This window comes from Schistocerca americana, chromosome 11 (genome assembly GCF_021461395.2).
Source record: "Schistocerca americana isolate TAMUIC-IGC-003095 chromosome 11, iqSchAmer2.1, whole genome shotgun sequence".
NCBI lineage: Eukaryota > Metazoa > Arthropoda > Insecta > Orthoptera > Acrididae > Schistocerca > Schistocerca americana.
Genome location: NC_060129.1, coordinates 35,667,341 through 35,694,042, shown reverse-complemented (window position 1 = coordinate 35,694,042; position 26,702 = coordinate 35,667,341). Strand labels below are relative to the sequence as shown.

The window sequence follows — 26,702 nt, the reverse complement described above, 5'->3', positions numbered from 1 at the left end:
GTCGAACGTGAAAGTTGAGCGTGCCAAGTTCAACGTGCTGCTGAACGCTCAGGAAGGATGCGACTTGTGCACACGGTACGTGGGCCCCAACGTGGTATACGCGATAGCAACGCACTCCAGCGGCAGTTTCAGGGATGTTTCTACTTCGTAAATCACACTGTTTACTCAACGGGCGCGCGTAAAATTCGCACGATAGCTCTATTAAAACACACATTTCCTCCATCGTCCACGAAAAGGAAAGTACCATGTCCAACCAATAAGGACACAGGCTTATGAAAGTTTCATTACAAACAGTGCGGTACAAATTTGGAATACTTCTCCGCATAAGATAAACATTATTTCATCATTCCCTCATTTTAGTAAAACCCCAAGGCCAGTCTTACTTGATCACTGTTCTTACCCAGTAGCAGGATCTTTGCAACATGTGAATTACGAAGCGTAAAAGAAAAAGGAGCAAAATATCTTCTTACAAGTAGCGCAAGCTGTCCTGTAATTAAGCCAATCGAACAAAGTTGCCCCTCAAAAAAAGGTGAACTTATATTTACCTAACATCAAATATTATAGCATATACTTATATTACACTAATAATAAAGTATCAGAACTAAATAAAAACGCGAATGTTAGGAAAAAATTTTTTTGGGAGTGTTATAGTCTGTCTGTAAACTGAAGAGCGAGCAGCGCCTTTGGTGGGGGAAGTGGCCTTTCCCGGAAGAACGCTGCCACTGGCCTACAGGGCCACCCAAAATCAGTTGCCCTGTTACCCGTCTAGCGGTGTAGTTCAGCGTGCAGTGATATACTGATAAACGTCGTTTCTGTTTGTGGAATCTTTGTTGCCAGCGTCAGTCAGTTGACTTTGTGTACTCACTGATATACTTCAGTATCCCGAAGTGATGGATAATCGCCCTGCATTGCAAGAAAATGTGCGGAATACGAAGAAGAGGAGGTATTTGCGGAGTAACGAGCGTTCGATCGTCTCTAACGTTATTACAGCGTGTGTTAAGGAGGCAACACAAAAAGAACTGTTGGTTAACATTAACAGCCCCAATCAAAGGGCTGCAGTTTATGCAAACGTCAGCCTCGCCACTATAGGACGCATAAGGAAGGAACGTGAAAACAAGCCGCATGGTTTACTGGAATCGCCGCGAAGGAAAACTGATAATTTAGGGAGGAAACCCATCGTCATAGACAGTTTCACAAAATCAGTCATTCGACAAACGATGGAGGACTTTTACATAAACCAAAAAATAGTGCCGACATTACGGAAATTGCTTAATGCCGTGAAACAAAAAATACATTTTCCTTGGCAGAAAGATGTTTTACACAAGACATTGCGTGAAATGGGATTTACCTGGAAAAGATCTGTAAGTAAACGAAAGATTCTCGTAGAAAGAACGGATATAATTGACTGGCGATGTAAGTATCTGATCCAAGTGAGGAAATTAAGGGAGCTAGGCAGAAAATTCGTTTATATTGATGAAACTTGGGTGGACAATAACATTACTTACAGAAAATGTTGGCAGGGCCCTGGCGTTGAGGGCATTATGGACAATGTTAGCGGAAGCAATAGGATTATAGTGGTGAATATTGGATCAAAAGATGGGTTCTTACCCAACGCACAGTTGGTTTATAAAGCGGGTTGTGCAACAGGAGACTACCATGGGCAAATGAACTACGAAAATTTTTCTAATTGGATATCGAATAAAGTGATTCCGAATCTGCCACCGAACTGTGTTATTGTTATGGACAACGCTTCATATCACAACAAGGAACACAACAAAGCTCCAACTAGGTCCTCGAATAAAAGCGAAATGATTGAATGGTTATTAAAAAATAAGGTGGAAGCTGAGTTGACAATGAGAAAAACAAAATTATTTGATTTAATTAAACAACATAAGCCGGAAGACAAAGTATTTGAAATTAATAAAATACTTGAAGCCCATGGACACACTGTGCTGCGACTTCCACCATACAACTGTGACTTAAATCCAATTGAAATGGCGTGGGCAAAGCTCAAGAATTTCGTCAGAGGAAGAAATATTCTTGGAGATATTTGCATGACGAAGTTGCTGCAGTTGGTGAAAGAAGGTATGTAGACATTTTCTGAGCTTCCATGTTTTATTCCGAACTAAATTTTGCCGTAACCGAAAGAGAGCGTATACAAAAACTTGTCCCAATTGTTACAGGTTTTGAAACGATAAGTCAAGATGACTGGAGTGCATACTGCCTCCATGTGGAGAAACTTGAAAGAGAATATTGGGTTAAGGATGGGGTTATGGAAGACATAATAGACGCTATAGTTATTAATTTAGAAAGTGATGACGACGAGGACGACGACGACGACGACAGTAATGATAGTGACAATGTTGATGATGACCTCTAAAATACGATGTATGTAAACAGGCAATGAATATTTTTTTGAAAAATATGTTGTGTGTTCTTTCAAGCCTGACTCTGCTCATACACTATGAAATTTCTTTTGGTAGAAATGTAGTACATGGTAGTAAAAGATTTTCCAAGATAAATACAGTCAAATGTTGTCCAAAGCAATAAATACCATTATCACTTGTTGTACAAAACCAGGAATAACTTGAGAGCTTCATGGTAAAATCAATTAACGTTTCGCTAGCAGAACGTGATTCAATCACGTAATACATTTAATGCCTAGAGAACAGCAGCATTTGAATATACTCTGTCACTAAAACTCTATCTCGGTTACTATTCACATGATTCTAAGGAATATTGCTTAAAACATGTGTGCAATAGCTAATCTAAACACTACTGAAATTTCTTTCGAGACACGTATACCGATTCTGGACTTCTATGTAAAAAGCTTGACATACAAGGTGCGTTCACATATTAATTTTTATTTTTTGGTAAGAACTTTACTTGTTAATCTACAACAATGTTATCCTATTCAAAATATTCCCCAGTACATGCTATACACTTATGCCAGTGCTTTTTCCAATTCCCAAAACACTTTAGGAATTATTTCCTCGGGATAGTTCATAGGCCTTTTGACTGCATTTTTAATCTCACCCATTCTTGTAAAACTGCTGTCCTTTAAGGCCTGCTTTGAAATGTTTATACCACTTGTGTGTTCTGGGTTTACTCATAAGAGACTCACCAAAAGCAATATTTAACATTCCTAAAAATTTGATACACTTTATTCCATTCTTATAACCAAATTTAGTACAGATTCTCTAATCTATTTTTATACAAAACAAATAATAGTTGATGCTACCAAAACACATATAACTTTTTTGACAACTGAGAGCCGGCCGCGGTGGTCTAGCGGTTCTGGCGCTGCAGTTCGGAACCGCGGGACTGCTACGGTCGCAGGTTCGAATCCTGCCTCGGGCATGGGTGTGTGTGATGTCCTTAGGTTAGTTAGGTTTAAGTGGTTCTAAGTTCTAGGGGACTTATGACCTAAGATGTTGAGTCCCATAGTGCTCAGAGCCATTTGAACCATTTGACAACTGAGAACTGGGTAAATACCCAATATGCAAAACATTGCACAGATACTTTTCAGACATGTTTACGAAGAGAGTGGCAAAAAAAGCAGTGCAAACCGAACTAATACAAAACACGGAATTATAAATTTCTGCTTACTTTTTAAACACTCTTCGTGTTGCAAGAATTGTTAAGTTCCAATGCAGACCCTTTAAAGAAAACTTCTACATTTTAGTAAGAACAAGCCTTAAATTCTACAGGTTGATTGCACTATATCTGGTTCGTCTTACGAATAGAGGAACATACATTCACATGAAGAGGCATTCGGTTCTATGTTTGTAGTAGAATACTGACTTCCGTTCTTATGTTAATATTATTTACTCTATAATGTTTTGTTTCGAAGAAGCTATCGTCTTTTGTTTTCCTTATACTCTTAATGCATTTGTCTAAAAATAAACACAGCCGGGACGTATCTGTACGCGGCGTCGCCACAGATATGAAGCGCGCACCGCCGCAGGGCCGGTACTACGTTGTGAAACAGCCTGTAGAAGCGCCCTGTGACGTAGCAGGGTAGGCAGAGTGGGGACTCGCTTGCTCGCTCTTCAGTTTACAGACAGACTTTTATAAGACGCGAACCATCGCCCCAAACAAAGCCTCATTACTGGACAGTGACGCTACTCATTACGCAAAACCAAAAACCGCTTCCTCTTCTTAAAAAATATTGTGTTACGCCTTGCTAAAAACGTTAATCGTATATAATTGTTATTAATTGAAATTTAATTATAACAAATTGTACAAAGAACAATGCGTTTTGGGTGGATCTTCAGTGTGTCGCTGCCTTCAAATAGCCTACTCTCATAAGACGCTCGTTACAATAATTCTGTTGCCATGAATACGATGTTTGTCATTATTTTATTGGAACGAATCACACAACTAATAGCGGGTTTTCCAGTGATTCTCAATTTGATGGTGCTCAGAAACCGCATTTATACATATAGGCTTGAAATGAATGCCAATATGGCGCCTCACATCTCTGTACTGAAGGGAGACGACGTGCGTGTGACGTAAGTGGCGTTGTGCCATCTCATTGGTCAACGCTCAGACGCACGCTCAGAATATCTGACGTGCCAGATATTGGTCTGCACGTTCGGAAAGACTCCCGAACGTGCTATTCCACGCTATGACGTCAGAAACTGGGTACGCTCAACGTTCCGATGCACGGTCCCAGTGCCGACGGCTTAAAGGCATTGCTCGTAGGCAGCCTGTGGCAGCTGGCTGTTCCTAAAGTCGCTCCACATAACAAGTTTGGGCCCACAGGACTGTCGTGGGATATCCGTATTCGCCAGACGTCAGCGCACTGTCGCCACTCACGACCACACAGTACTGCCCTGGCCGTGTTCCGCAGACCTCGCCGCGCACCGCGCCTTCCCCCCACCACCTGTCAGCCGCCGGCAGCTCTCCCCTCCCCTCCCCTCCCCCTACTTCTGCCCCCTCCTACGCGCCCACCGACAACACTTCTTACTAGTGGTGGGCCAAACGGTTATTCTGGAGTAACCGTTATCACGGTTCCAGTTATTCTTTGATAACCATTATTTTTAGCGGTTATCAATAACTGTCAAGTTATTTTTCACTACCAAATACTGCGACGGGGTTAAGTTAAATAACGACATGGTTGGAATCCATCATTTTAGTTATCACTATAACTGCTAGTAGTGCGAAATGGCAGCAATGTCGTATGAATCGTGTCATAACCTTAGCAAATGAACTCTGGGTAGATTTCAGTTGATTTTAGAAGGATTATTAGTGTTTCATATAATATGTGTGTAGCTTATCTGTCGCTATTGGAAATATTATCCTCGCAGCTGCAACAGAAAGTAGGCGGAACTTCGCCACAGCACTGTTTAAAAATGGTTCAAATGGCTCTGACCACTATGGGACTTAACATCTGAGGTCATCAGTCCCCTAGAACTTAGAAATACTTAGACATAACCAACCTAAGGACATCACACACATCTGCGCCGAGGCAGGATTCGAACCCGCGACCGTAGCGGGCGTGCGGTTCCAGACTGAAGAGCCTAGAACCGCTCGGCCACAACGGCCGGCCTGCACTGTTGAAGTAAAATGTTAACAACGTGCGTTTTTAAGTACGAAGTAACATGTAAACTGAATTCTGTAGGTTAAATTCGAAGCTTAAGTTCTTGTGCTGCTCACTTAATAGAATAAGTGTAAAGCCTTGTAATAGAACAAAAAACATATACGTAATGTGACAGATTCGTTTACTCCTGTCTTGTACAAGATAGGTGTATTGGGGAAAGTGTGAGTACGCTAATCCAAGGTTAATGTGAGATTTGGAAAACTGCTCGATTTCGATTAGGAAGGGCATACCACAGAATTGATGAAGCGCCCAAAGAAGTCGGTCTTTGCAGTGAGAATGATGTCGGATGTAGGAGACATTACCGAATTCATACTTAATGTCACTTTCAGGATCTACATTACCTCCACTAGTTACATTGGCATACCACAGAATTGATGAAGCGTCCAAAGATGTCGGTCTTTGCAGTGAGAATGATGTCAGATGTAGGAGACATTACCGAATTCATACTTAATGTCAGTTTCAGGATCTACATTACCTCCACTAGTTACATTAACTGATATAGTTAAAGTAGATTCTACTCCACTGTCCGTAAATAACAAACATCGTCAAAAACCTTCTCTTGTACTTTAGTTATCATTATAACTGCTAGTAGGGCGAAATGGCAGCAATGTCGTATGAATCGTGTCATAACCTTAGATTTCAGTTGATTTTAGAAGGATTATTAGTGTTTCATATAATATGTGTGTAGCTTATCGGTCGCTATTGTCTGTTGAAGCTTGCTAGTCTGCGAAGCACTTACACTGAATGAAAGTCCTTCCTCTTTTTTCGTATTTACAAAACCTTTCACTTTCCATGTTATTCAGTCTCCCAATACGCGCGCGCGCGCACACACACACACACACACACACACACACACACACACACACAACAAATGTAACAAACTTACCTTTCGTTGAATGATGCAGCCTCGGCGTGCTAAAAGTGAGAGTCCGACCTCCTCCGTCTGCCGTACCAGTTTCAGGGTCCCCGCTCGTCGTGTAAGTTGGCATCGCGGCCCTGCCGTACCGCTGGTCGTTGATACCGCTGTGACGCCGTCTGCTGCTTCGATGTGCCCTCGTTGTTATTGTGACTGTTCAACATCTTTCTTCTAAGTATGTCTGGCAACTTGAAACGGTTTCCATTCAAACATCTGCATGTAACAATTTACTAAATTTTTCATTATCATTCACTATCAGGTCTCTCACAAAGTTTCTCTCAACCACGGGTTCAATGTACTACGGCTTTTTAACTGTTTTCCCGGCCTATGCACCAGGTGCGGCAGCACTGTTCCTTCTGCCCTGCACCTGCCTGTGAACTCGTTGCAGCAGATCGCCGGTAGGAAAGCCGAGCAGAAACCTACCGTACTGCGACCCGCCCTAGGCTGCTGCACACAACGTAGCTATTCTAAGAATTCGGAAAAGGTCAAAATTTTGAGTGAAAGGTAGAAGTACTCAAAAAACTTCGGTATAATCTGAAGTTAGAATTACAAGTTCGCTGCGAAGCCCGTGCTAATCCTAACACAGCCATGCACTAACCCTTTCATTCACGTTAGCAAGTCTATGGCAACGTATGTCCCGAAATCTGAACAGCTATTAAGTAAGAATTGCTCTTATACGATATTGCTCGCCACACTATTAAGTTCATCGGTATCTAATACAATCAAGGTTTCGGTCACCGATCTGCTCAATATGCCAAGCGGAATTTGTCTTTTCTCATGCACAAAATTACTTACAACATCCGTACTTTCTAAAAAAAAAAAAGAACAGAATAAATTTGCCATCACTTTAAAGCACTTTTGAGTCGTGTACCACAGCTAAAACTGGCAAATTATAACTTCCTTTGGAGCTCATACTACACACAACCGTACCATTGAAAGGCTGGACTCCGACTCCACTAGACTGGCGTAAGCATTCTGTACCCAAGACAAAAGACGCACGAAGAATACTCCTTTCTGATTGATTAGTTTTCTTTAAGGCCAATAGAAATACATTATCCTCCCTCGTTAGCCCGGGCTTTTCATGACTGACCAATCGCCAAATTACACACTTTCGAATTGTAGTTTCTTCGGAAATAAATATTTAACTTTATGATGTTTTATTTATACTTTACGTGATTAACTGTTTTGATTTGCACTCAAATTAACTTCCCTTTTAGCATAAACTTACTTAACATTATTTGATACTGTAAGGTGGCATCGGTCCTGGACCTTACAGGAGTCCATTTAACGTGACTATAATCACTTTGCGAGCACTTGACGTCAATAAAAACGACTGAGAGCGGCGGCGCTGTCGCTTTGGAGATGAGTAGTTGGTAAATAATCTGAAATACGGCGTAGGAAATGTATGTGGAAACACATCGGCACGCAGGCTAGGTAATACAGTGAGAATTACGCGTTTTTCTAATCGTAAAACTTTGCAGAAATGCAGTATGCGAGACAGAGCTCGGCTACCTCCCCGCCTAGCCGCAGAAGGCCGCAGCCTGACGGCAGAAATGGTCAACTGGGGAAGTTCTGTAATCAGTTTAGAGAGGCCACAGCTGCCGCCAGCCTCTGAGGCTGCAGATGCTCAGGTGTTCACCAAAACAGAGCAGCGGGTAGCTGGACAGGCTTTCCTGCGCGTGCCCTCGCCTATGTCCCACTAATTTTACGCCTCCGAGTAACTCAAATGGTGCAGGCCAGGAGTTCCGAATAACAACTTTCAATACAGGAGTCTGCGTTCGCAACGACGGGGAATTTTGCCGGGAAAATCTCGAGTGGTTTCTTAGGAGAAAAATTCCAGTAAAACTATTCTTGCCTGCACGTGTGGCTCTAGCTTTGGAAAAAACTTTAGATTCCCAGGCCATAAATTGGGTGGCACATGCAAAATGGGTATTTTGAGCCTGTCTCGCGGTGTGTTTGGCTCGGTAAAAGTTGAGGTGGGACAACAGAGGTGAAGAGCGATATTGCTCGACTCTCTGTCGAGGTCTTCCGTTCCGGGCTTTCGTACTGAGAGGACGTCAGCCAAGTCGTCTCCCGTCTTGGTCTCTCGTTCTGAGACGACGTTAGCCGCGCCAGCTCTTTGGTACGGGGAAGACTGTCGTAATTAGAGAAGTTTACGGACAGCGGTCTGTTGTCCGAGTATTGTAGGAGTGTACTTTCCGAGACGCCACACGCCGATCGGACGGCCGCGCCGTCGGCGTCGGAGACCGCCGCTGCAACAGGAATATTACGGTGAGATCGCTCCCGCTTCGGCCTGTGTTAGGAGTAACGTTAAATAGTTGGATCACGTGCAATTGCTGTTCCCACAGAGGCTTCACGATACTTTGGGGTGTAGAGGTTCTTCGTATTTTGCGTTTTGTGTCGATGTCAGTCGGTGAGCCAAGTTATGAGAGATCGCATTTGGACCGATTAACACAGTTCACTGCCAATGCTAGTGAGGAGGGTAATTTGTAAATTGTTCTTTGTGTTTTATTCAGCATTGATCTGAAGGTTAGAATAAAATTATTGTGATTCAGTAGAGCCTTTACTTTCAGTAGTTGATCCTGAATTCACTCTTTCGCTTTATTTTCTTTTTGTGTATGTGTCTGGTGTCATTGAACACCCTAAGTGTCCGTGATCATTCATATTTGGAAGTAAAAATGAGTGTGATTTGTCGCCAATACTACCACCGCAGATTAATTAGGGGTGACAGGGCCACATTTCAATCTAGCTTTATCCATTTTTGCGTACAGTTCCACGCCCAATTTCTCTGTAAGTTGTTTGTCAGGGTCGAACACACATGCAAAATCCTGCCAGCAACGAGTGGGGTGTTACAATAGAAAATTTTCCGTCGTCTCCATTCACAGTGTCTTAAAAATTTGTCACGTTAGTTCGTATGGCGTTTATCAGTATAACAGTGATCTATATGAGATCTCGTGGAAATCGGGTTTTCTGCCGGATATCAGCGTCTTGCAAACGCGATATTTCGACGTCATCACTTGACGTCTTCATCAGGTGTTCCCTGAGACTGGCTGCTTGCTGGACCGGGTCGCACATTTGTCTGAACGGTGCCTGGTGTTCTGTTTGCCGTTCCCTAGTCGGTCCGCGCCCGCGAGTCGCGCTATCCTGCCGCTCTAGGTGTTCCCTATTCCGTCCGCGCCCGCTCTGGCCGCCTCGAACTGCGGTGGTGGCCTCGTGGTGTTCCCTTCTCGGTCCGCGCCCGCGAGTGGCGCTCCCCTGCCGCTTACGGAGCTTGTTCTCCTAATAAAATTAGCTGAAAAAAACTCTAGAAAACGGTATTATTAAAGAATTGCAGTTATTCACCAATGGCATCAGTATGACAGGAAGTGTCGCTGGAGACAGGTGTGTCTGTTTCCGGTAGAAGTATCGACAGTCACCTGTAAGCTGAAAGGGCTGCTTGATGATGTCATGTTTCAGAATCGTCAGCAATGGAAGCAGATAAGGACGTCACGGAGACGGTGGCCGTGGACCTGGGTGCCCTCCTAGACGCCGGGACGACGCCATGGTGACGCTCGTGGCAGGCGAGACGCGGCTGGTGGCGCACAGGGCCGTCCTGGTGGACAGGAGCCCCGTGTTCGCCGCCATGTTCGCCCACGACACCCTCGAGGCGAGCACTGGCGTGGTGAGCATCGCCGACGTGGGGGGCCCCGTGCTGAGGCAGCTGGTCTCTTACCTGTACACCCTGTTAGCCCCCCAGCTGCCCGCGATGGCCGCCCAGCTGCTGGCTGCAGCGGACAAGTACGGCGTGTCGGGGCTGAAGGCGGAGTGTGAGCGGCAGGTGGCCGCTCAATTGACTGTGGAGACCGCGGCGGCTGCAGCCGCCCTCGCAGTCCGCCACTCCTGCAGCGACCTCAGGCGGGCCGCCGTCGAATTTATGAAGACACGAACCCGTGAGGTGATGGCCACTCAGGGGTGGGCGGATGCCATGTGGAAGCAGCCACAAGACTTGATCGAAGTTAGCCCGCTGCTGTACGATCCACCACCAAAAATCAGGTTAGTGTGAGACAGCCCACTCACTTGTGTCTCTCAGTTCTGGATGTGTGTGTGCGTATTTCCAACTTTATAATTTTTGCCACTGAGTTTCTTTAGATGTGTCTATGCCATAAAATACGTCATCGTAGACAGTCGTTTCATGATAGCTTACAAAAAGGGCTTGTTCAGGTTTTGGCATCAACTGCCAGTAGAAATGGTACACTCACTGTGCGAATAGAGCATGGCCCATTCTGCTGTGGGCACAAAGCTGTATTGCCCAGCAAGGGCTCAGACACTGTGATGTGTGTAGTTTGCAGCCGGCAGCCTGTACAGGTTGCTGTAAGCCTGTTCACATAAAGTAGCGTTTAAACATCTTCAGTGCCTCTGTGGCAGATGACAATGAGACACATTTGAATAGTGCCACACTGCATAAAGATGAGACCGAGTAAGTCACTTACAACCAACACCTAGAGCAAGGTAGTGTACTGCAGAATGATTACAGAAAGGCGGCAACATATTTATAATTTTAGATTGCTGGTGTTGACCTGTGGAATTTTCTTCATGTAGTAGAGCAGACTATCAGAGTAATCACTATTCACACCTCAGTACTACAGCTTTGTCTGTTGCATAGTTGTCTGTCACTTTTTTCTATGTTCAAGCCATATATCAGTAACCAACCCAACATAATTCTTCGTTCTCTCCTAATCCAAACTCTGCATGGAAGATTCTAATTGATCTAAAGGCACGTTACATAAAAATAATAATGGTCTGCTGTCAGGGCTTGTATGGAAGATGTTCAGAAGACCAGGTGAAGTAAGCATCGGTGCTCCAGTGTATGGCTGCTCACACCTCTTGTAGCGTGAGGCCACCTCATGAGACTAGAGCCAATCCTCATGGCGGTTCTGGCTGGTCTCATAGAATTGAGTCTTCCCATCTCATTTTGTTCTCCTCTCTATTCAGCCCTTACATAAAGTTCACGTGGTACTAGGATACATTCCCTTCTGTGACACACAGAATACCATGTTTTACTGTGTCTTCCATGAACAAGTATCCCTCCCCTGTCTGCCTGTCGATTGCTCTATGGCTTTACTATAGCCACCCAGTGAACACTACAGACTTTCATTCTACTGTGACACTCACTATGACATTATATAAATATATCCCATCTATTGTTGTTGCTTTCCACCTCTGATAGTTGGTGAGCATTAATGAGGCTCTGCAACCAGAGTTTCCTTTCTTTTTGCACTATCTTACAATAACATATTTCCATACAAGTCTAATAGCTATTAACACTGATAAATTATCATTTATTTTTCAGCTAGATTTTAATACTTATGTAGTATTTTATGTGCAATTTGCATATTGGAAATCTTGTGTTTGACATGACACTACGTGCATTCCGTGAACCAGTTTTAATGAACTTGTAGCCAGTATTGTAAATAATTCAGTGTGTTTCTTTTATTCAATAAAGACTAACATGAAAATTCATGTTTGAAATAATGAACATATTAGAATTGTTATTTATGTTCTTGAAAAAACTTAAAACATCACTCCAAACTCGTTCTGCACCCTGTGGGAAATGACACAGGCTCTTAAGTTTGAGAAAGTTTTTATAAACGGTAATATTTTTACTAACAGTAATTTTTATTTATTTATTTATTTACATGTCAAGTTCCGTAGGACCAAATTGAGGAGCAAATCTCCAAGGTCATGGAACGTGTCAGTACATGAACATACAACATAAGAGTAATAATGGATAAAAATAAATGTTCATGAACCTGAAAGAAAATCAGTCCATAAGTTTAAGCAAACGCTATCAGCAATACAATGAGAATCATAATTTTTCAAGGAACTCCGTGACAGAATAGGAGTGACCCATGAGGAAACTCTTCAGTTTATATTTGAAAGCGCGTGGATTACTGCTAAGATTTTTGAATTCGAGTGGCAGCTTATTGAAAATGGATGCAGCAGTATACTGCACACCTTTTTGCACAAGAGTTAAGGAAGTCCGATCCAAATGGAGGTTTGATTTCTGCCGAGTATCAACTGAGGGAAAGCTGCTTATTGTTGGAAATAAACTAATATTGCTAACAAGACACGACAATAAGATTTATACATATTGAGCGGCCAGTGTCAAAATACCCAGACTCGTGAACAGAGGTCGACAACAGGTTCGTGAAATCACACCACATATTGCCCGAACCGCCCGTTTCTGAGCCAAAAATATCCATCTAGAATGGGAAGAGTTACCCCAAAACATGATACCACACAACATAAGTGAATGAAAATAAGCAAAGTAGACTAATTTACGTGTCGAAGTATCACTCACTTTCGATACCGCTCGAATAGTGAAAATAGCAGTATTAAGTCTTTGAACGAGAACCTGAACGTGGGCTTTCCACGACAGCTTACTATCTATCTGAACACCTAGGAATTTGAGCTGTTCAGTTTCACCAATCATATGCCCGTTCTGTGAGATTAAAACGTCAGGTTTTGTTGAATTGTGTGTTAGAAACTGTAAAAACTGAGTCTTACTGTGATTCAACGTTAGTTTATTTTCTACGAGCCATGAACTGAGGTCATGTACTGCACTACTTAAATCTTAGTCAATGTTGCACACAACATCCTTTACTACCAAGCTAGTGTCATCAGCAAACAGAAATATTTTAGAGTTACCCATAATGGTAGAGGGCATATCACTTATATAAATAAGGAACAGGAGCGGCCCCAACACTGATCCCTGTGGCACCCCCCACTTGACAGTACCCCACTCAGATCCCACATCATGGCCATTATAAACATCGTGAGAAATGACCTTTTGCTGCCTGTTGCTAGAGTAAGAGGTGAACCAATTGTGAGCTACTCCCATTATTCCGTAATGGTCCAACTTCTGGAGCAATATTGTGTGGTCAACGCAGTCAAATGCCTCTGTTAAATCAAAAAATACGCCAAGTGTTCGAAACTTTTTGTTTAGCCCATCCAGCACCCCACGGAGAAAAGAGAATATAGCATTTTCAGTTGTCAAACGACTTCTAAAGCCGAACTGTACATTTAATAGCAAATCGTGTGATATAAAATGATCAATTAACCTTACATACACAGCCTTTTCAATAACTTTTGCAAACACTGATGGCATAGAAATAGGTCTAAAATTATCTACATTATCCCTTTCTCCCATTTTATAAAGCGGCTTTATTACTGAGTACTTTAATCACTCAGGAAACTAACCATTCCTAATGGAAAACTTACAAATATGGCTAAATGCAGGGCTAACATGTGCAGCACAGTACTTTAATAGTCTGCTAGACACTCCATCATAACCATGAGAATCCTTAGTCTTCAGTGATTTAATTATTGACTCAATCTGCCTCTTGTCTGTATCACAGAGGAGTATTTCAGACGTCAATCTCGGAAAGGCATTTGCTAAGGAATTTATATGATTTCCCGTACAAACGAAATTTTTACTTAATTCACCGCGAATGCTCCGAAAATGATTGTTAAATACTGTACATATATCTGATTTACCAGTAACAGAAATATTATTACTGCGAACTGACTTTATATCATCAACCTTGTGCTGCTGACCAGACACTTCCTTCACAACTGACCATATGGCTTTAATTTTATCCTGTGAATTAGACATTCTATTTGCATACCACATACTTTTTGCCTTGCTAATAACATTTTTAAGCACCTTACAATACTGTTTGAAGCGGGCTACTGTAACTTGATTGTGACTACTTCTAACATTTTGATATAATTCCCACTTTGTTCTACACGATATCCTTATCCCACTAGTCAGCCAACCGGACTGTCCATTACTGCTAGTACCCCATTTAGAATGTTGTAATGGAAAGCAACTCTCAAAGAGCATGAGAAATGTGTTATGGAAAGCATTCTATTTATCATCTATATTATCGGCACTATAAACATCTTACCACTCTTGTTCCTTGACAAGTTTTGCAAAACTCTCTACTGCTGTTGGATTAACTTTCCTACGTAGTTTGTAATTAAATACGACATTGGTTTGAGTACAAAAACCTTTTAGTGTTAAAATTTGTGCATTATGGTCTGTGTTTCGGTTGGCAGGAGAGCCAACACCGTGTTACTAGAAGGAGGCCGAAAGGCACGCGTTTTAGCTCACGCAGGCTGGCGTGAGGTCTGGAACAGGACAAGGAAATTACAATTTAGAAAAAGGGATGTAGCTGGTGGAATACTTAACTTTAATTCGTTAATGGTGAACGTCGGTCTTGACAGTACATGATTCAATATCAATAGTAACTGATAATGGCGCCTTGCTAGGTCGTAGCAAATGACGTAGCTGAAGGCTATGCTAAACTATCGCCTCGGCAAATGAGAGTGTATTTTGTCAGTGAACCATCGCTAGCAAAGTCGGTTGTACAACTGGGGCGAGTGCTAGGAAGTTTCTCTAGACCTGCCGTGTGGCGGCGCTCGGTCTGCAATCACTGATAGTGGCGACACGCGTGTCCGACGTATACTAACGGACCGCGGCCGATTTAAAGGCTACCACCTAGCAAGTGTGGTGTCTGGCGGTGACACCACAGTCTGAAAGGCCATTCACCCTTTTACTAAAAGAATGCTCACCTAGTAATGAAGAATGCATAAAAATATTGTCTATGACTGTGCTACTGTTCCCCTGCACCCTAGTTGGAAAAAACACAGTCTGCATCAGATCACATGAATTTAGGAGATCTACCAACATCCTTTTTCTTGCACAATCATGTACAGTGTGGGATCCGTACCAGGTCGGGTTGACGGAGGAGATAGAAAAGATCCAAAGAAGAGCGGCGCGTTTCGTCACCGGGTTATTTGGTAACCGTGATAGCGTTACGGAGATGTTTAATAAACTCAAGTGGCAGACTCTGCAAGAGAGGCGCTCTGCATCGCGGTGTAGCTTGCTGTCCAGGTTTCGAGAGGGTGCGTTTCTGGATGAGGTATCGAATATATTGTTTCCCCCTACTTATACCTCCTGAGGAGATCACGAATGTAAAATTAGAGAGAATAGAGCGCGCACAGAGGCTTTCAGACAGTCGTTCTTCCCGCGAACCATACGCGACTGGAACAGGAAAGGGAGGTAATGACAGTGGCACGTAAAGTGCCCTCCGCCACACACCGTTGGGTGGCTTGCGGAGTATCAATGTAGATGTAGATGTAGATGTACAAAATTAATACTGAAGTCACCACATTTAACTACTTTCTGGTACTTCCGACAAAGTGAATCAAAAACCCTCTCTAGCTTAAGCAAAAATGCTTTGAAGTTGGAGTTAGGGGACCTATAAACAACAGCAATTAGAAGTTTAGTTTCACTAAATTCAACTAATGCTGCACAACTTTCAAATATCTGTTCAGTGCAGTCTCGTGATACGTCTATGGACTCAAATGAAATACTGTTTTTTACGTACAGAGCCACTCCTCCACCCTGCAAGGAACTCCTTGAGAAACAGCCAGCTAATCTGTAGCCTGGTAAAGGAAGCCTCTGAATTATCAAATTATTTAAGTGGTGCTCTGATATACCAATAATTACAGAGTTAACATCTATTAGCAGTTCACAAACTTTATCTCTAATACCTCTTATATTTTGATGAAATATGCTAATTCCTTCTCTACTTGGAAACATTACATCCTCTGGAGGTGAGCCCTTAGTTACAGGCACTTCCTTTAAGCAGGTATACCTATCAGCTGACTTCAGTCTAAAAAAGGTGCAGCTCTAACACCAACTACTACAGGAACTTTTCCATGAGTGATACCACAACCACCACCACCACCCACTACACTGTCACCTATAAGATTAGCCAGCCTCCCCTTCCCAGACCTGTTGAGGTGCAGGCCATGCCTAGTGAAACCCCATCTACTGATAGACCCAACTGGCACCACTGAGATGTGTTCCATGCCCTCCACCATCAGTGCCCTCCCCAGCCCCACATTAACGCACCTAACAGCTGCATTAAGCTGAGGCCGAGCATGACGCTGAAACAGTTGCACGAAATCCACATTAGTGCCACCAGATTGAGTAGCTGTCTTAACCAAGTCACCACTGACATCATATTCCCCGTCCCTATCGAGACTGTTCCCTGCTCCACCCACTATCACTACCTGATCCTCTTTCGTAAAATTCTTACATAACTCCCCTATGCTTTCAGTCACCTGAGCCAACCCTGCACTACTGCACTAGGCTTCACAATGCTGGTGACCTGGCACTCACTCCCCAACACTTCCTGCAACTGCTGGCCCACACCTTTACCGTGGGAACTACCTAGCAGCAGAACCTTCTTTCTGCTAGACTTTACAACTAACCTAGGCCTCCTAATTGCTGAGGACTGCTACAAGTTACCTGCATCTACGGCTACACGAGGCTCCTCTCCTCTCCACTCAACTCTGACAGTTGGTTGTATCTATTGCATGTATGCAAAGTGAAACTGTCTGAATAAATCCTCTTCCTAGCTACCTTCTTGCCAACTGCCAGTTCCCATTCCCCACCACCCTTCACCCTCCTCAACCTATCTAGTTCCTCCTTTGTGCATTGTAACTGGACCTGAAGGGCACAGATCTTACGGTCCTGCTCCTCTATTAACTTGTTTCTACTACAGATTCTACATTCCCAGGAGAAAATCACGCTAAAATGACCACTGGCTTCCCCACTGCATTCCCCCCCCCCCAATGAAAATACTTTGAACAAATCCCACACCGTAATCCACTACTCACAAACCTACGACAGACCTTTCACTCATGGTAAAATTTTACAGTTACTGAAAAAAACTATACATCTACATGACCAAAGTTCAGTTACACCAGTAGAACTATTTGTGCATATTTTACAAGTTCTCTTGTTGATGTGTATTAGATCCATGCTGTAATTAGTGATCTTAACCCAATCCACTGCCTCATAACTTCTCACACTAACGGGTGTCAGTTGCAGACACATATACAATGTTTGGTTCTGGAGCGGTCTTTCACTGATTTCACTCCCCCTCCCCCTCAAAAATTATACTTAGTTTCACACTAAAATTCTTAGAATTTTGATAATAATTAAAATAAGATGGATACAACGGCATGCAAGCAGAATTATTTTTTACTTCATACAGTGAAGTGATACAGTGCTTTAATATTTTTCAGGGAGTATGTCTCATGATCCCATGTTCATCCTCCTCCCCTTGTATCCATGACAGGCCTTCTAGACATCAGTTCTCATGGAATTTACCATTCACATCTACTGCATATGGAGGACAAACTTAATTTTATTTCAGTATCAAGTCCACAGCACAACTTAATACATCATCAGTCACAAACATTGCTCATAACCCCTCCCCTCTATACACACACACATCAGTTCATCAGTGTTTGTTTTTCCGTGACTGGGCTATGACATAGCTTACTTTAACTGCCTCATGGTTTCATGTGTGCCTACAAAGGGAGGACCCTCGTTCGAAAAATACTTAAATTTCTGTCAACCATATTATTTAGATTTATGTTGTAATACTTTCATGACGAGTAACTGTTGCACTGCCACAGCCTCTTTCTGTTGTCAAGTCACTAGTTCCACCTTGCTGCACTGCCTGCTGTACTGAATTTCTCCTCCTTTGAAACACACTGTCAACCATTTCGTTATCTGTACCTTTCAAGGGTCAGGTTTTAAAACACGCTGTGAATGCTGTCTGATGATCGAAGTATCACATTAATAACATTAAAATTTTTTCACAACCAGATGAGTGTCGTGCCTGTACAATTTATATGCATGTGTTATCATGCTCAGAAGAAGCCAAATGACCTGAACTGTGTTCCACCTGGTTTCTATGCAGCCACATAACCTAACGGTCTTGCAGTTTGTCTGCTCTCTTTCTGATACAGTCGTTTCACTACACAATATTATTACTACAACAGACCACTAGAGAAAACTGCCCTATACGGTTATAGTCCATATGAAAACCAATTCCACAATAACGTAAATATCAGAAAATCTGTTACCAGAGGTGACAGTCGTCAGTGCTTGTAAGCTCAAGTTCATTAAAATAAATGACATTTCCAAAGTCAAAATTCAACTTCGGACTACATGGTTTTGTATTGGACTGGGACCCAGGACTCCAATCCACTCACTACTGTCTCGGCTAACAAAGCACGAGAGATCTTAACTATCATTTTAACCACATGTAACAGCTTGAAAACTTGATATGATGGGGCATAAAGTTTTGTTTTGGGCAGAGATTGTGAATGAAGCAAAATAAAATTTGATGTATCTAAATTTTTCACCAGTAGAGGGATGATGAAACTTAAGTGATTTTACAACAAAGTATTCACCTGCTGCGTTCCGAACTCAGCACATATCACGCTGTTTTCTAGCCACATATAGAAGCACAATGTCGGTTTATTTCACCACTAGCAAGATATGCTCGTATCTGAACTAGAAATTATGCGAGAAATAGTTAATCCTTCAAAGTGTTGCAAACTGCAATGCATACACCCACAACAACGTATAAAATGGTGGTCTGTGCTATTATGTGACTAAAAGCCAGACACTTAAATCATTCCCCAGTCGCCAGGAAACGTAATGTTACAACCAGGCTGGAACATAACAGGGCATGTACTGCTATTTTATAAGTGATCTAGGTTGGTATGATCACAAAACATACAAATATATGATTTAATTCTTACTTTCGAGAAGGTGAGATAGGCTCCCTCATGACTGTATTGCACTTGCTAGTTCCATCTTCTGTTGTAGACAGCAGATTCTCGAAACAGACCATGTCCATCCTCACAAGACTTCTATTGAACCACAGCTGTGCAGAGTCCCAAAAGGAAACTGCCGGGGCCCGAGGGCCTCCCGGCAGACTTATAGCAGGTTGTGGAGGCCAAAAACTGGTTGTAGGGTGTAATGAAATAATGAATTCTGACGGAAAAATTTCAAAGGAATTTTTTGAAGGAATCGTGGTGCTAGTTCCGAAACACCCACACAGTGCACAATAAAAAACGTAAGACCAGTTAGTCTCCTGAATAGTGATTACAAAATTGTGGTGCACGTTCTTGACTGCAGAGTAAAAATGTCAATGCATGAGGTAACTGGCCCATATCAATCTAGTGCAGGTAGACACAGATCAGTCATTCAAACTGTCTGTGAATATAGACACGTTCTAGCTACGACACATGTTCCCAGGCATCAGTGCACTGTACCCGGCCGGAGTGGCCGAGCTGTTCTAGGCGCTACACTCTGGAGGAACCGCGTGGCCGCTACGGTCGCAGGTTCGACCCTGCCTCGGACATGGATGTGTGTGATATCCTTAGGTTCGTTAGGTTTAAGTAGTTCTAAGTTCTAGGGCACTGATGATCTCAGAAGTTAAGTCCCATAGTGCTCAGAGCCATTTTTTCAGTGCGCTGTACATCGCTCGACTTTAAGAATGCTTTCGATAGGTGAGCCATCAGTGCCTTCTTGAAACAATGACCGTACTGGATTTTCCCAAGTGTTTTGCCGACATCGCTGGTAGAATTTTGAAGAACAGCACCTCGAAAAACAGCACCTCAAAAATCACGATTAATGGTCAGCTAACCAGACAACTTGGGTTCACAAGTTGGGTGCGACAAGGTTGTCCTATGTCGACGGCCTTGTTTGCCATTGCCACTGGACCCCTGCTAGCCACTCTGCAGAAACCGCGACGAGGGCTGCACATACACGGCCAGAGTATCGTTTGTGGGTCTCGTGATCACCGGCGAAAGTGACTGGGAGAAGGCATTGCAGGTAGTCAGCAAACACGAACTTGCATCAGTGCGAAGCTGAGCAACACTAAATCACTCGTGGAATATCTTTGCAAAACATGGGAGACATCAGTGTGGTCATCCAAATGCAAATCTTGGGTATCGGCTACAGGTATAACATAAATCGTACTACATCTTCGAACTAGGAAAATCCTTGCCAGCGTGCCAACTAGCGTCAGAGAACATAGAGCGAGAAGACTTGACGATATCCAAAAGGCCAGCTTTGCAAGTATGTATGTGGTTTCTAAAGTCAACTGCGTGGCATAGGTTGTACCCATTCCACGCGAAACAGCAGCATGATTTCTCTCAGCTTCGAGTCATTTTGTAACTCGTGGTAACATTTTGAAGGTAAAGTTTGACACGTTAACTCCACAGCTGAAAATGTGGAGGGGGGGACTAAATCTCACATACGTATGGAGAAAGTCACAAACTCTCTTCATGCGTTCAACATATGAGCTATGGAAGAAGACACCCATGAACCTCACGTCCCACTTACCAGACGAAATTACTTCCACTGTCTTGCGCCCACCGATAGGAGTAGGGCACGTCCCCAATCGTTTTTATAATTTTGAACAACTTTAAATCGAACTCAGTTATACCCAAACCAGAGTTCGCCCGTCAAATATGGTAAAAGTTAGGAACATATACGTGGAATTAACGGAAAACGAAAGCAGAAATGTGACTGCACAAAAAGTAGTCGCACTACAGCTGGGAGATCATTTGGATAAACAGCAGCACTCCTCACCTACCAACAAATGTGAAAACTATTAGCTACGGGGCAGTAAACAGGAAAGTAGTAACCAAAGCGAAACTTCAGGCAATCCATCTGGGTGATTCGCCAACACGTGAGAATTGCGACCTGATAGACATCGAAGAACACAGGTTTGTGTGCACTCAGGTGAAGGATATCCAGTGAGTTATCAGACAAATGTTGGCCACGATAACACGAACACTACCCCCAATACCACGCCTGCCAATTTTTTGAATCATATAGATGTGCCATGTCCATCTACAATGAAGAAATGGTGTAAACTGGCCACAAGGACAAACAACGTGTTACCTGGTAACAGAAGGAAACAAATCGAGCAGACGTTGGGTGAGGCGCCGCACGCACGCCGGGCGCAAGCGGACGTGGCGCCGACCACGGGGTGGTGCGTCTCCCCCGCGTGTGCTTCGCTGAGGCGAAAAACTACAAGAGAAACTTCGCAATTCTTTTTAGTTAATATAGTTACGTGAAACAGTCTGCAAAGTGAATAGGAAAAGACGTAAATACAAGAACAACATAACGAATCGTCCTAAAGCTCTTTTTTTCTTAAACGGTATTTTTTTTATTTATGTTTAAGGAAACAGAAATCTACTCTAAAATACGTAGCTCAGGAGTACCTTATTTTATGTTGAAGGAATCTCATAGGACAATTTTGTCCTCAAGAGAGAAGATTTCGTACATTTTAATACATGTTATTTACCTAATTCTGTACGCCAAAACTTGTTTTAACCAGAAGAAGGGACTGTCCTGATTTCTACTATTATGCATTACATTCAGAAATCGCAGCATGGAGCTTCCAGCGAGTGGAAGATAACAGAAGACCAACTTGGCAAACATATCTCAGGAAATGACGCACTGGGCGACTTACAAGATACTGCGAAATAAATCGAAAACAAACAACCGTGAACACGTAACTTCCAAGTCGTCGCTCACAGCTGAGATAGTTTCTTTGCAGACATGGTCTTCTGGATGAAGTATTAAAAATAAAAAAAATAAAAAATCATCCACGAAAATATTGGATCGCCTCGGTGACAGGGACGGGGGATGCATCGTGGGCAGGCCTCGGAGTCCTCAACTGCTGGTCTCCTTGGCCCCGCCTGCCTGGTGCTGACCAGTGACTCTCGGAAAAAGAATGTCGATACATCACAGAGAGAGCGGACAGCTGAGACAGGTATAAGGGCGGCACGGCAGACAAGTCTGTGGATTCTTGGCCCCTGCCCTCTTTGTCGCCACCTTCCTGGCACTGACACCCTAAAAAAATAAAAAAGTAAAGCTTTGTAATGGAAGATATCGTGTAGAGAACAGGATGCTGTAGTGGTTAAAAAATAAAATTGAAAAAAGTTGTTAAGGCGGCCAGTTTCTAGTATGCACGTAGTGGCTTTGAATCCCATCACTTCCATGAAGGTATCAGTCAAAGAAGCTGAAATGATTCGAGCTACCTAGGCTCAACATCTGGGTTCGTTTCTGACACCAGGCAATCATTTTCAACAAGCAGAAGCAACATCTCTCCCACCTGTGGTAACCTGGAGGAGAGTCAGTACAGAGGCGAAAGTCATGCCAGGTCGAAACTCTGTCACCAAGTGCATTTCTTAAACGATATTTTCTTTTCTTTAATCAATGAGCCAATCGACGTGCAATGTCACGGTACTTGGCTCTTATTGCATTTGAGCTTGAGATGTGGAAAATATTGGTGCTGCACTCAAATCTCCCTTTTCGTCACGTTTGATCCCTTTGAGATGATACATTTCCGCCCTTTCATTGTTTCTGCATGACAGCAAAGTCCTCAAGACCTTCACAAAACACACGCGTCTGGGTTCGAGTCCTGGCCTGTCATTTCAAGTTCATATGCACACACAAAAGAACATGTGACAAATTACTATGGTTTTTAACAATTCTCCGGACTTTGTCAACAATAATTATGGGTACTGGTTTCGACTCGCAAGTCAAACATGGAACTTTTCGTCATATCATGTGTTTCAGGTAGGAGCTCCCGGTTAAAAGGAATTCGATAATCAACGTCTCTTTGTATGTAGCCAACAACGATGTGTGCAATGTTAGATTCATAGTCAGCACAGATAGTTTCGTCATATGCACATTTCGCTGCTGTGTAAGTAAACCGATATGTGACGTCTACACTTGACTAGAAGTGAACGTTGTGGGGTGCAGGGTTCGAACCCTAGTAAGGTAAAACATTTTCATCTCGTCATTTCAGTTTATCATCGCGCTACTGGTTAAAAGTGACGATTTGTAATGTTTGATTGTGCTTACTTAAGTGTCAGATTAAGTCCGGGGTTGGAATCTCCGGTCAACAGAAAACTTTGTCATGTCATTTCAAGTTTACACATGGGCAGTCTTCCTCACTTGTGACTGAAACCATATTTATCATATTTCATGTTACTGTTAACAGGAGTAATAGCTGCTGGATTGTATTCAGAGAGTGTAATTCAGAAACAAAATTTTTGTTCTACAATTTTAAGGTGAAAGTTGCTTTTTGAAACGTTGGTTATGTAATGAATTTGCGTGTACAATCGTAATGGCTGTGTAATCTCTAATACCATGTTTTCTGATATTTGCATTATCGTAGTACTAATTTGCATCTAAACTGGTAGTCACACAGAGCAGTTGTCTCTTGTGGTCCCTTGGAGTAACCATTTTGTATAGTGAAACGACTTTACTGAAAAGAGAGCAGAGGACGTGTATTATGTGGATTGCATACAAATCAGGTAAAACAAAATTCTGATGATTCAGGTAGTTTTGTGCATGATAGTACATGTTAAATACGTTTGCGTATGCTATCAGGCGCACAAAATCTCTCTCTCTCTCTCTCACACACAGACACAGACACAGACACACACACACACACACACACACACACACACACACATTTTTATGGGTGTAGAGTTGCCAGTTTGGTGCTATTTATATCTGAGATGTGTTAAACCATTCGGTGTGTCTGTGTGTCAGAAACTTTCAGTATCTCTGAGCCTGTGTCAAGAAATGGACCGATAATTGGATTGAATTTTTTTGGCTTTGTATGACGGAAGTGCCTCGTTGAAAATCTTGAGATGGAGTGTGATACGTGGTAGTTAAGCTGCAGACAGAGTAGTAGTATTACCTGTAACAAGCCTGTTTTGCAGTTGAGGTGAGTCACTCATTAGCTACAGCGTAGTGAGATCAAAGCAGTTGACTTCCAGGAATGAGTGAGACAAAACGTGACAACTTAATTCATTCATAGGTTGTATAATTCAACTTTTAATGGACAATGAATGAAAATTTTTGTTAAGGGGGATTGAGCAAATCTGCTGTAGCTTAATATATGCAGAGTTGAACACTGTTTTGTATTGTGGGAGGGGAAATCTGTAGGTTTGTTTCAGGACAGACTTGCATTCACAACAGTTATTTCCTCGTGTGGCGGTTTACCTCGCCGGCCGGTGTGGCCATGCGGTTCTAGGCACTTCAGTCTGGAACTGCGTGACCGCTATGGTCGCAGGTTCGAATCCTGCCTCGGGCATGGATGTGTGTGATGTCGTTAGGTTAGTTAGGTTTAAGTAGTTCTAAGTTCTAGGTGACTGATGACCACAGATGTTAAGTCCCATAGTGCTCTGAGCCATTTGAACCATTTTGAACCTTTTTTTTTTGCAGTTTTCTTCATTGTGTGTGTGTGTGTGTGTGTGTGTGTGTTTGTAGCAAAGTGTGGCAGTTTCTGTGTTCTGTGCAGGAGGCTCTCTGCAAAGGAGAGATGCAGCAGGCTGATCCAGGTGGCCGAGCAGGGGGCAGTGGGAGAGCTGAGGGTGCTGCTCGCCGAGGGGGCCGACGTGGAGGCGAGGGGCCGTGTGTGGGGGTGGACTGCCCTGCACTGTGCAGCACACAGGGGAGACGTCGAGGTGGCGTGGCTGCTGGTGGAGGCGGGGGCGGGGGTGGACGCCAGAGACAGCTGGTGGCAGAGGACGCCTCTGCACGTGGCTGCAATGAGGGGCGGCACTGCTGTGGCGAGGCTGCTTCTGAGGGCGACTGCCGATCCCAACGCCAGGGATGGCAGAGGGTGGACGCCGCTGCACTGGGCGGCAGCCAATGGCCACGCAGAAGTTGCGGCTGTGCTGCTCGAGGCAAGAGCTGACAAGGGGGCCACAGCTAGTGATGGTCGGACAGCACTGGACCTCGCCAGTGATGAAAACGAGAGGAGGCTGATGGAGTTGCTGTCATGAGGCAGCCACTCCAACGGACTTTATGCAAAAAAGAACTGAAACAACTTCTCCAGTAATAATTAGCATTCTTCTTCAATAAAAAATTCAAAAATTCAATCCTACGGTCACTCACTAATTTTACTCCTCCTCGAGTAGCATACTGCAGACAAATAGTCTAAGCAACTCTGTGGAAAAACTGACACAGCACTAGGTAACAGTAAAGTAATTCAGGTAACAACAGACAACCTTTCTCTCAAGGAAAATTCCTCGAGTACAGTTCTACACTAAACTTTGCAAAAGTCAACAGTTCAATGTGAATAAACACTGTTACTCTATAATATCTGATCGCTGAATACTATTTCACAGCGGTCAGCAAGGTGCTATATCAGACTATTGCAATTTGCAACATATCGAAATCACTGCTATATGAGTTCTATCACCAGAATTTTCACTTCTGATATCACACCCAATTTACTTCTGCATATTCAACAAACATTGTAAAGTACTGTACTCCCCATGTCTAATTACAATGAGATATTAGTAGTGATATTCACACTATATTATGCTCCTATCATCTGGAACTATATGGTCAGTCCACATTTAACTAAACACGATCGGAGGACAACCTCCCACCTCACAGTTCCCACATAGCTGTTACGCTGCTCTTGCAAAACGCGCCACAACCTACGGACGACGTGCACCTTTATTCCCAAATTACAGGATAAAACAATAAACTTCCCCACTCTCTTTCACATTCCCCTCCCATCAGTCTACACTACACCCTCAGCCAGACGCCGCTGCCGGCAGCTACCTCACTGCGCCCAGGTGGCGGTCTGCGGAATTACAGCTCTCACGAGCTCTGCAAATGGCACAGGAATGTCACACCTGTTCCACTACCAAAGCACCAAAACCAATGATGCTACTAATATTCTGTGAAACAACTATGCACACAGAGAGAACTTTGCAGTTTTCGAAAATAAATTAGAAAACAGTATCAGCAGTGCCAATAGTTAAACATTGAATTACAGCTCAGAACCAAACAGCACCTACATTGTACCTCACTCTCTCATATAGAGGCAATTAAATATAAACCTGCTATAAACTTGGGGAACTTAGCTGTAATATGTATGGATGGTTCATCGTAGACCACTTGGTTTATCAAGACACAAAATATCCGTTTTGATTCTAATGAAAAGCAGTCACCAGTCGCAGTAAAATAGTTGTAAAGTAACGATACCACATACAAAATGTAAAAGAAATCCTGTCCTTCTAGTATTGTTGTCTGTAATTGATGTAAAGGATTGCAACAACCAAAGTAATTATAGTTCTATTTGATACAGAACGCTGAGGCTCAAATTTCAGCACATGCAAGCAAAATAAACTTCACAACGATACACACGAATCTTGACACTCATCAGTCACAATGGCACAGCTGAGACGGTAACACAAGTCGTGGAA

General features: G+C 43.1%; 2 protein-coding genes across 2 annotated transcripts; both read left to right on the top strand.

Moving 5' to 3' along the window:
• Nucleotides 1-2,046: 2,046 nt before the first annotated feature.
• On the top strand, nucleotides 2,047-2,706 carry LOC124554110 (calsequestrin-2-like). The gene is made up of 2 exons (XM_047128176.1): nucleotides 2,047-2,085; nucleotides 2,184-2,706. Exons 1-2 carry the CDS (start codon nucleotides 2,055-2,057, stop codon nucleotides 2,378-2,380), a joined length of 228 nt encoding a protein of 75 aa, XP_046984132.1. The 5' UTR covers nucleotides 2,047-2,054; the 3' UTR covers nucleotides 2,381-2,706.
• A 7,552-nt stretch (nucleotides 2,707-10,258) lies between these two features.
• On the top strand, nucleotides 10,259-25,265 carry LOC124553210 (ankyrin repeat domain-containing protein 65-like). Its single transcript, XM_047127103.1, has 2 exons — nucleotides 10,259-10,553; nucleotides 24,779-25,265. Exons 1-2 carry the CDS (start codon nucleotides 10,267-10,269, stop codon nucleotides 25,263-25,265), a joined length of 774 nt encoding a protein of 257 aa, XP_046983059.1. The 5' UTR covers nucleotides 10,259-10,266.
• Nucleotides 25,266-26,702: the final 1,437 nt, after the last annotated feature.

Excerpts from the sequence above, each read along its gene's own strand:
- LOC124553210 (XM_047127103.1), top strand. The coding sequence starts at position 10,267 with ATGGCCGCCCAGCTGCTGGCTGCAGCGGACAAGTACGGCGTGTCGGGG. Across the intron at positions 10,554-24,778 it reads GATCCACCACCAAAAATCAG|GAGGCTCTCTGCAAAGGAGA; the intron begins GTTAGTGTGAGA and ends TGTTCTGTGCAG.
- LOC124554110 (XM_047128176.1), top strand. The coding sequence starts at position 2,055 with ATGACGAAGTTGCTGCAGTTGGTGAAAGAAG. Across the intron at positions 2,086-2,183 it reads GCTGCAGTTGGTGAAAGAAG|GTTTTGAAACGATAAGTCAA; the intron begins GTATGTAGACAT and ends CAATTGTTACAG.